Below are 9,911 nucleotides of genomic sequence, written 5' to 3' on the forward strand. Positions count from 1 at the left end.
TGGAACAACAAAAATGCTTGCAATATTTCAAACCCTGTGCTGTGTTTCAAAAGGAATTGGATAATAGTAAGAAATGGCCTCATGAGAAGATTCAGAAGAGATGGCCGGAATTTCCAGCAATAAGAACTCAATTGTTTTACAAAAAAGGGAAAAACGACCATAAGTTTTGCTCCAAAGACCTTCAGTATAAAGTTGACAGACATTATCATGATTCCTACAAGTTTTAAACTGATAAGGGTTGCCACCCACTTTCAACCCTGTATTCCAATTCCAGCTAATTAAATTAGCAAACTCCCATACTTTTTCATCTCACTGTAGAATAAGTAATAAACTCCCTTGAAGTGAACTGAAATGGTTGATGGGGAATGGGATTCCTGTTAAAAAAAAGAGGATAAAGGTTTAGTTAGGAGGCTGGTATGCAAAAAAAATGACAAACAAGAAAATCTAAGGATCTTGACGTACGGTCGAGGCCCATAAATTTTGATCTGTCGCACATGGGTATCCCTTCCGTTAAGGTGATTGGATAGCACAGCAATCTGCAGCATGAAGGTGTTGATAAAAGCCTCTCTGCAACAGATAGTGGAAAACAAATAGTTCAAGAAATTGCCAGACTTTTAACGCACAAAATTAACAAGGATGAAGTTCAATTATTAAATTTATTACATGAAATGAAGATTATAGTGGCCAATCCATCCTTTGGATTGGCCATGTGGACTTCGGGCTGTGTCCTCGTTCAAATCATCTCTATCTTTCTGTCCAATGCATTCTTCCCCAGTAAATAATAGCCCTTGATTTTTAAAATTTGGAAAGTAAAAAAAAGAAAGAAAGAAAAGAAGCCCTGGCATGGGAGAAGCCTATTAGGATGGGTAGGTCTCTCTTCAACTTATACTAAATCCTGTTGTTCCCATCTATGACCTGTAAGATAACTCAAGCACCCTATGCAAATTTCATAGCAATGAGGAGATGAACACTCACATAATCATTCTTAAAGGACTAAATAATAATTCTGAACAACTGGGAAAAAGTAATTCCCTTCTGTTATTCTCTTTTTTTTTATTTTATTGTCAGCACCAAGCTTGCACCCAACTTTTAGTGTCATCCATTTTTGTTTAGACTAATATGGAAAAACAATCAATAGAACAGGGCCCACCTTTTAAAGTTCATGTAGGGGGATGTCTTTTCTCTATGTAATTTTAATGACAAAGTGAGGAAGATAATTTGAGGTGAAGACTGTATCACATATATAATTACATGTTATTGTAACACTAAATTGTATGCAGCAAGATTTATACATGAGTACAATTTGTCACTAGGTTTCATTAAAAAGGGCTGTGATGATAAATGCATAAATTCAAAGGTTTTCTCATGAAGTTTGGTTCTCTTTTAGACTTTTAATCCCATGTAGACCAAACCTGAAAATATTTTAGCACTTTCTCCCACTATATCTGACTGCAAAACTGATAAGCTTGGGGGTCGAACTCAAAACCAATTGGCAATGAGTGGAGAGGCCCAAAAGCTTATAAGGAGAGAGACAAGGCAATGAGTATCCGATGTGGGACTAAACTCAACACGCCCCCGCAAGTGTGGGCCGGACTAGGGCCAAAGCACATGGAGAAATGAACTGGGTGACATGGAGAAGAGAAAAGCCCACTTTGATACCAATTGGCTATGAGTAGAGAGGTCCAGGAGCATATAAGGAGAGAGAGAGAGAGACGAGGTAATGAGTGTCCAATGTGGGACTAAACTCAATAATAACAACATTAATTTTTATCATAATCACAGTGTTCATCTTCACAATGAATTAATGACATTTAATCCTGTTATTCCCAACTTATCAGAACATGGAGATACAGACCAATATCACTCAATCACCTGTTTCAAAACCCTTAAAAATGGGGGAAAAATTACATTTCGACCAAACATTTTATGCTTCTACTATGGCATTCCACAGTATCCATTTCCGTATCCTTTGAATCAAATATAGATGCATGTAATACAACCAAGAGGAATAAATGTGTTTATCCACAAAAATTGATATTTCCAAGATCAAATGATTTGAATCCGAATATGGCATTTAAGTAATCCAATGAAATAAGTAGAAGCAATGATGAAAGACGAAATAAACCATGCATAAAGCCTAGGTGGCACAGTTTGTGAAATACCAACCAAAAAAATATTGGACAAGAAGCTAAAGTAGTCAGAATCTTAGCCAGAAAATGAAATTGCTCACCTTGGATCTGTTCCGGATAAGGATACATAAACCCAACCAATTGGCTTCACCAGTTCCACATTTTTAATCTCCTGCAACATTAGGGATAGATACTCAAAGTTGAAGTTGGGGAGTACCCAGATAATGAAATCGTTGTTAATTAGACTTTTAGCTTTCTAATAATAAACCAACAAACAAACATCAAAAAAATGAAACCCAAATTAACAAATCATTTGATGGATAGAAACAGAAGCTGAAAAAGATATCTCTACCTTGAGATTATGGAAACCATCACCAGCCCGTATAGAGATCTTGCTGGGTGTGTAGCTCTCGTCAAGCTTGAAATCAACATAAAGGACCACTAGCTATACAGATTGCAGAAGAAGAATAGATCCCAACTTATTACTAACCCAATAAGCTAATTGAATCCCCACAAAAAATAAAAAATAAAAACTTATTTACTTGCAACTTGACTTTTTTCTGAAACTGAATGTTCACCAAGTGAGGCTGCGCACCATCTGACCTGATCTCAACATAATAACCGAAAAAATGAGAACCCTAGATGAAATAATGGTGTTTTAAGAGAAAGCATAAGAGACTTAACGGAAACCTAACTAAATAACGTAGAGAAGATGGATTGAAGCTTACTGCCAGTAGGTATCGACGTTGTCGTCACGGAGGTATTGGACGCCATTGCCAGACTTGCAAGAACTAACGCTCCATGCGGCTTTCTTAGCCATCTCGCGGAGGTCATCTTCTACCACCAGATGCTGATTTCCACCTATTAGCTTCCCTTCCTCCTCTCCGTCTGATTCCGTCGCCATTAATTAAATCTTCAACAAATATGACGAAGATTAAAAATTGAATCTTGAAACGTATAGAAACTTCAAATGACCCCCTCAAAACTCGGACTAACCCCTCTTTTTACTTTCGAGTTTCGACACGTCTAAAGTCTAGACACGAATAGAGCAAAAGGTTTTCTAGGGAAGCAATCCAGGACTCTTCACTGTTTTGATGGGTTTTATCTCCCAACGTGGAGGTCTGACGTGGTAATCTTGATAGTGCATCTGTAAATCAAATTTGGCCACGTGTATTTTAAGTAAAATATAATAAAATGTATCTTTAAGAACTTTTTGAAAAAAGCGTAATTTGAGATACTATCTTAATTTTTTAATCTAATAATTTACTTTTGCTTTATTGATCTTCCCTTATGACTCATTGCATGAATAATAGTATATTGATGATGGAAGTCATTAGACCACTTGACTTTAGTTTTTTTTTTAATTATAAATTAATAAAAAATAATTTCAACACCCCTATTTTTATGAGTTATATGCCTCCATTTATGGCAGCATGGGCTATAATCATAGATATTTTCTCTTGGCATACACAAAATGCATATTCCCATGAATATGTGTAGTTGGTTGTATATCTTGAGAAGATGAATCTTTGGTTCCAGCACATGCCACATCAAAAAATCATTATTCTTTTTAAGACCATCATCATTACCGTCACCATTATATGGATTACAAAATTTTGAAAATAGGGTATATAATACATGTATAAAATATATGTTGCAAAATTTTTGTTTATCGAATTTTTACAATCCAAAATCAAATAGAACTTGAATTTTTGTTATATTCTAAATTTTTAAGAAAAGTGTTGACTTCAATCATGGGCATGCAAAGAAATTGGTCCACGACTTCACGCTAAATGGGATGCCAATTGGACCAATGTTTTAAATATCTGATTGATGATCCAATTGAAATTTGCTCAATTGGTTGGATCAGGTTCAATCCAGTTGGTCAGTTTGATTTGTATTTATGAAATAATTTTAAATACATAAAAATTAAAAATATTTTTCTTGCACTTGATAAAGAATTCCAAAAATCTATAATTTTTTTATCAAACCTTAGAAAATCAGTACCAATGTAGTAAATGTGTATATCTGTTTCTTTCCACATCTCAACCGTGTATAATTTGGAGAGAAAAAAGAAGAATGCACGCAGTCTTGGTACACAGTTAACGTGGTAAGAGCACATAACCATAGATCATTTTCATCGGGATAAAATGATGTGTGGTTATGTACCCTTACCATGTCAGCAGCATACCCAACCGCATACCAAGACCGTGTGCATTCACTGATATTATAAAAAAATAAAAACCAAAATTAAAATTACACAAATCAGATCTTCCCACAACTCAGCCCTTTGTGTGCCCTCTAAAGTTGTCATCTATGATTTACATTAACTAGGTTTTAAAAAAACAAAATAAAAAATTAATAAAAATACTTGATCACTACAAGATTGAAATATTAAAAAAAGAGAGGGGGGGAGGGGGGAATAGTAAATAGTAAATATAAACAGAGAGCACTAGAGAGGAAGCGCTTGAATCTTCGACCCTGTGGTTAACAGGCACAAGCTCTAACCAACTGAGCTACTTCAGCAATTGCATTAATTATTCTTCTTTTTATTTTAAATCGATAAACTAGTAAAACCTGAATTAGATGGGTTCTTGGGTACAGATTTTACATAATATCCAGTTATTAAGGTTGAATGGAAAATTTAGAGAAGACAACAAACGATGAGAACAATGTCATCTCCCTTCTGAATGTTTTACACTTTTAAGTCCCACTCTATCACAGATTAGATTTACTCCAAATCTTCTAACATTTATATCCATGACTGTCTTTTTAGCCAAGCAAACAAGGGCTAGTGGTCAGAGACAGAGAGGTGAAGGCAGGTTCAACGGATTTTGAATCCGGGTCATGTTATCAACACTCCACAAGTCTTACCTACTTAGATCGGTTGGCACTTTCTTAAAGGCTCATTGACTCAAAATAATGTGAAATGGCTTAACTGCTTATTTTAGTGTTCCTCCAGACAATCTTAAACTTGTCCTCCATTCCCCTCCCAATAATTGCATTATATCTTATCCAACTAAGTAAAGCCACAGATCTATTATCAACTGAGAGCACCTTTTTTTCATATGGTTCCAAGATTTTCTGTCTGACATGTATTGAATTCATATCTGATCCTAAAACAAATATATTTTCTATCTTCTCTAAAGGGGAATTTGTGTAATTCCCATTGGGTGGTACCTGAACCTGATACGTCTACTAGCTTATCCTCAGGTATCTACCATCACAAAAAGATCCTTCCCACTCCTTTCTGCAAGTAGGCCTATCGATTGCCTCTCATTCAAAGATTCCCTGTAAAGCTGATGCATGGGCCATGTCTGATCTCCTGACCTATAAACAAGAAGCTTATTCCACCTAAAGACATCAAGTATCTAGAGTTTTATTCTCGATCAAGAGTTTATACTGACATCTACCACTTGCAAGCTCCTTGACCCAACTATTCCAACTTGTAAGGACCACCAATTGAAGGAAAACAAACTTTACAAAAGAAAAAAGTAGGGAATCCATAGATATTACTTTTTAGAAGTGGACATGAGATGATAAGGATTCTTGATTTAAACAGGAAGATGTGTGTCAAACAACAATTTTCAGCACAGAATATAGAATCCTATCAAAGTTGTAGGGGCCATCAAATTATCACCCTCTGACCCCCACTTGTTCAATGGTGCACCCATTTAGTATTTCCAATGGTGTCACCACTTGAATGGTAATCAAACAATAATAAATATAATTCTAATGTTATTTTATATTTTTTGTTTTTGGTTCTGAAATAGCAGGGAACACAGATTCTTTCACTTTTATCTCCTCAGTTATAAATAAAAGATTAACTCTCAAGTCACCTAAGAAGGAAAAGGATAAACCTTATGAGGTTAATACGTGTGGTTAATGAAAGGCATCCCACTTTCCTTTAAGAAAACGAATATTAGAAGCAAATGTCCGCAAGGCATGGTAATGTATGGTCAATAAAAAGCCAAAAATTTGCTCTCCAAAGATTTTTTTTGGTGGATTCAGTGGAGAGAATTGATTAGAATGGAATCCCATTGCAAAAGGTTGGAGTCATCATTGGCCCTAGGATTGAAGTTTCCCAAACCAACTTGCCAAAAAAGAACAAGAGATTGCAGGGGTTGGCAAACCTACAACACTCAAAGAGAGATATTATACAGACTTACGAAAACCAAGTTTAAATACAAGGGCTTATTATGTCAAAATGTCGAGGGACTGGTATTGTGAAAAATGAAGGCCTACACTGTGTGATAGAAATGCAAATAGGAGGAAAAATAAAAGAAATTAATCAATCACATAGACGATAGATTTACATGGTTCACTACTAAGGTCTACATCAGCGATGATGACAACTAAGGGTTACCACCATACACAAATTAAAACATTTCATGATATCTAATTGTTTATGCTGGGACCCAAATTCACTAATAGTTAGAAGAAGAAAAATTACAATATAGGACTAAATGGAAGTTACAACTCGACAAGCTTGCCCTTTTTGCTCTGATCATTAGGGACGCACAAATGATTACTAAAAGAAACAAAAGAGGTGTGTGTAGAAAGCTTTTTCTGTGTAACTGCAGAAAGAAAAGTCCCCTAACGCACATGAATTGACACAAGGCCTACTAAAAGAGGAACACATGTTGACTCTGCTGATTCAGCAATAAAACAAAGCATTAGCATTGAACAAACTCATCCAACCAGCTAGAACCCTTTGGAATATTGTTCTGAAAAAAGAAGTATTAAAACTATGACTCTGTGTGACATTTAAAACTTCCCAGTCAAAAGGATAAAAGGATTCCTGCAGAATCCCAGTGTTTCTCCTTGGCTACAGATAGATAGCCCAAAAGAGATGTCAGGGGAGAGAAGGGATCACCATTCCCTGATGAGTACAAGAGAAAATGACTGTTGAAGTTTAAGAAAAGTAGTGCTAAACCAGTTTTCTAGAGAAAATGAAATTCAAATGCATTTTTTTGTGTGGATTTTTTGGGAAAACCATTTTAAGAGACCGATTTTCCCATCAAGGAGGAAAAATGTTTGCCAATGTTACTCCTAGATAAATGATTGTTTTTCCATTGTGGTAAAAATATCCATTCGTAATTTTTCTCATGAGTATGCTAAAACAGAACATCTTTCTTTTTTCATTCTCTCATATGCAATCAAATAGTGATAGAAAATCTTTGGAGAAATCAATTTTATGAGAAATATTTTATCAAAAAATCAAAATTTCTTTACTATTGGCAATTATAAATAATTTAAGAGAAATTCACTATCGGGTTTTTTTTTCTGCTAGAAAAGTGATCCTCTTATTTTCTAAAACAGGTTCCAATGAAGAAAAATATCCATGAAAGAAATCCAATCAGAAGCTTATAAATAAACGAATATGTTAAATTATGTTTCTGTTATTTTTGTAGGTAATAGGGAGAGGGGTTTATTTCATCATGGCCATCTGTTTTCATGGGTTCTCTAGTATTTAATCACATTAGCTACAAATGATCAAGGAAATCTTGCTTAGATGAAGGACCTAAAAATAAATAAAAATAAGCCCGTCCTTCGATACTGATTCTCCGTCTCTCCTATTGTTCCTTGTCCAGTTTCATCTTGTGGTTATGAAGGAGATGGGCCACACCTTATTCTACTTTTTTTTAACAAAATTACATATTCGCCAAGTGGATCCACTACCTTCTCCTCCAGTTTATAAGGAGCACACATGGATCTTCCCCATATCATCACTTGACCTGAAGTCTCTCGGTTCTCATTGCTTTATTTGAATGCAGAGCCTACTGCCTAAGTCTTAACAACAATTCACGTTCCCCTCCTAACCATCAACTGTTAATTTTCCTCCCTTGTATCCACTCAACTCTCTTAATCTCTGTTATCTTCTATAGAATCTTTACTTATATTCACATTTCCCTGCTTTTAGTCTCCTACTCAAATCTCTTTTAGAGGAAATGGCGTCCAGCTCCATACGTAGCTCCAGCTCATCTTGGACACCATTGCAAAACAAATTGTTCGAAAGGGCACTGGCCATTTACGATAGGGATACCCCTGACCGTTGGCAGAATGTAGCCAACGCTGTGGGAGGGAAATCAGCGGAGGAAGTAGAGAAGCATTACAGGAGACTTATAGAGGACGTCCAGCACATTGAAGCTGGCCAAGTTCCCTTCCCCAATTACAGGCCCACTGGAGGGAGAAAGTGAAAAGACCTTGGAGATGAGGAGAGGTAATGATATTACACTTAGACTATTCGCCAACTACTTTAACTAACAGATTTCTCAGGGGTTGGTTTATGTTTTCTGCTTTCCTCACTTATTCACAGTTTGTTCTGTACTTCTTTTGGTACAAAATTCATATCTGTTAAATATAAGACGGCCTCTTCCCTCTGTAGGGACTCTAATATCTTATCTCAATGTGGTCCAAAGATTGCTTATGTTGGCAATGAGGACCACTTTCATCCCCACAACTACAATTTTTTCCAATCTATCCCTACTAAAATCAACTTCTTGTCCTGTCCGTAATTCAATGGAATATGAGCACAAATCCAACTCCACTGTATAACTTGAACATTCTTCATATGAAGTACAATATACTGGCCCCTTATAGTTTCTACGAGGACCTTCATCAAGATCCCACTCAAATTTTCTTCACTGTTCACATTACTTTAAAACTTTTGCGTAGCTTTGCAGATAACAGTGAATGGGAAAACATCTTTTTTTTATACCGAGGTATCCGGGACTCTTAGAGCACCCAATTAATCCTCGGGCACATGCAGTCCCGTGTCCCCATATGCACTAGGTAATTTCGGGGATAAATTCTGAGGGTGGCCCTAAGGGGTGATTCGAACTCAAGACCTCCACTTCTTGAGGCATGGTCTTGACCATCTCACCAACCCTTTTAAGGTTAACTGGAAAACTTTTTGTTATATATATTATGGTTTTTCTATGGGCTAAGGCTGTCTTTTTCCTTTGTTTTTCTTCAGTACAGGCTTCTGAAGAATCTAAAGCTCCAGTCAAGTTGAAGCCAAAATGCCTATAAATTAAGTAGATATAATCAGAAAAAATCTGTAAAAAAAAAAAAAAAGGTAGATGCAGAAGTGTGAAAAGCGAATCACACCAAAAAGATTCTACTTGTGTCCTTTTCTTCTCTTTATTTCTGTGGTGTATCCTCCTTTGTCCCTCCCTACTGTAATCTGTGTTCAAATATTAATGATCTACTTGTCTCCAATATCAAGCACTTGTTCATATAAACAATTTCATAACCAATCAAACTGAAAATTGAGCTTGCATTTTGCATAAAACAATCGATAATTAGAAGTGAAGAAAAACAAGAAACTAACAGAATCGAAGTCGCACGACATCATCTAATATCATGGATTCTTATTTTCAGAAACGAATTATCTACTTTCTTATTAATTGACCATTCATTAATCTAACATACTTTAATTATGAAACCTAGTGATGGTGATCGCATAAACATTCTAAAAATATAATTGAGAAGTAAAAGAGTCGAATCAAGGTTTTGAAGATTACCGAGCTGGAACTGTTGATCTAGTACTGGTGCATACGAAATCGAAAGAAATCGACCTCAGAAATGAAGAGAAGAATTCATGTAGAAGGGACAGCCAAACAGCTCTCAACAGAGAAAACGAGAAAGAAAAAGAAATGTAACTTAAAAAGGGCAAAAACAACAATCTCTGAATTCCAGAGATTATCCAAAGTTTATGAAATCGATCACAGAAATGAGGAGAATTAATTCATGTAGAAGGGGAACAGCCAAACAGAT

The 9,911-nt window shown here is 35.8% G+C and overlaps 1 protein-coding gene and 1 pseudogene across 4 annotated transcripts; one reads left to right on the plus strand and one right to left on the minus strand.

The window, feature by feature from the left end:
• APC10 (anaphase promoting complex 10) lies at nucleotides 1-9,911 on the minus strand. Of its 2 annotated transcripts, XM_086423595.1 has the most exons (7): nucleotides 9,659-9,911; nucleotides 2,858-3,042; nucleotides 2,672-2,732; nucleotides 2,482-2,574; nucleotides 2,231-2,301; nucleotides 463-567; nucleotides 1-374 (listed from the first exon to the last, which is right to left on the minus strand). In XM_086423595.1, exons 2-7 carry the CDS (start codon nucleotides 3,031-3,033, stop codon nucleotides 305-307), a joined length of 576 nt encoding a protein of 191 aa, XP_086279721.1. In that variant the 5' UTR covers nucleotides 3,034-3,042; nucleotides 9,659-9,911; the 3' UTR covers nucleotides 1-304. The 2 variants fall into 2 exon arrangements, with proteins under 2 accessions (XP_086279721.1, XP_086279716.1); XM_086423590.1 differs by lacking the exon at nucleotides 9,659-9,911 and having other exon boundaries at nucleotides 2,858-3,175.
• Nucleotides 7,876-9,353, plus strand: LOC147408912 (protein RADIALIS-like 3 pseudogene; annotated as a pseudogene). 2 transcript variants are annotated; one of them, XR_015172040.1, is made up of 2 exons: nucleotides 7,876-8,352; nucleotides 9,109-9,353. The product of XR_015172040.1 is annotated as a protein RADIALIS-like 3 pseudogene, transcript variant X1 (transcript). The 2 variants fall into 2 exon arrangements; XR_015172051.1 differs by having other exon boundaries at nucleotides 9,114-9,353.

This window comes from Akebia trifoliata, chromosome 2 (genome assembly GCF_017979445.1).
Source record: "Akebia trifoliata isolate Shusen 1 chromosome 2, ASM1797944v1, whole genome shotgun sequence".
In the NCBI taxonomy this organism is placed as follows: domain Eukaryota; kingdom Viridiplantae; phylum Streptophyta; class Magnoliopsida; order Ranunculales; family Lardizabalaceae; genus Akebia; species Akebia trifoliata.

Bases quoted from the DNA above. Each gene is read 5' to 3' on its own strand.
- APC10 (XM_086423595.1), bottom strand. From the start codon at position 3,033: ATGGCGACGGAATCAGACGGAGAGGAGGAAGGGAAGCTAATAGGTGGA. The intron at 2,575-2,671 runs GTAAATAAGTTT...CAATCTGTATAG, and splicing joins AGAAAAAAGTCAAGTTGCAA to CTAGTGGTCCTTTATGTTGA. The intron at 568-2,230 runs GTGAGCAATTTC...TATCTGTTGCAG, and splicing joins TTATCCGGAACAGATCCAAG to AGAGGCTTTTATCAACACCT.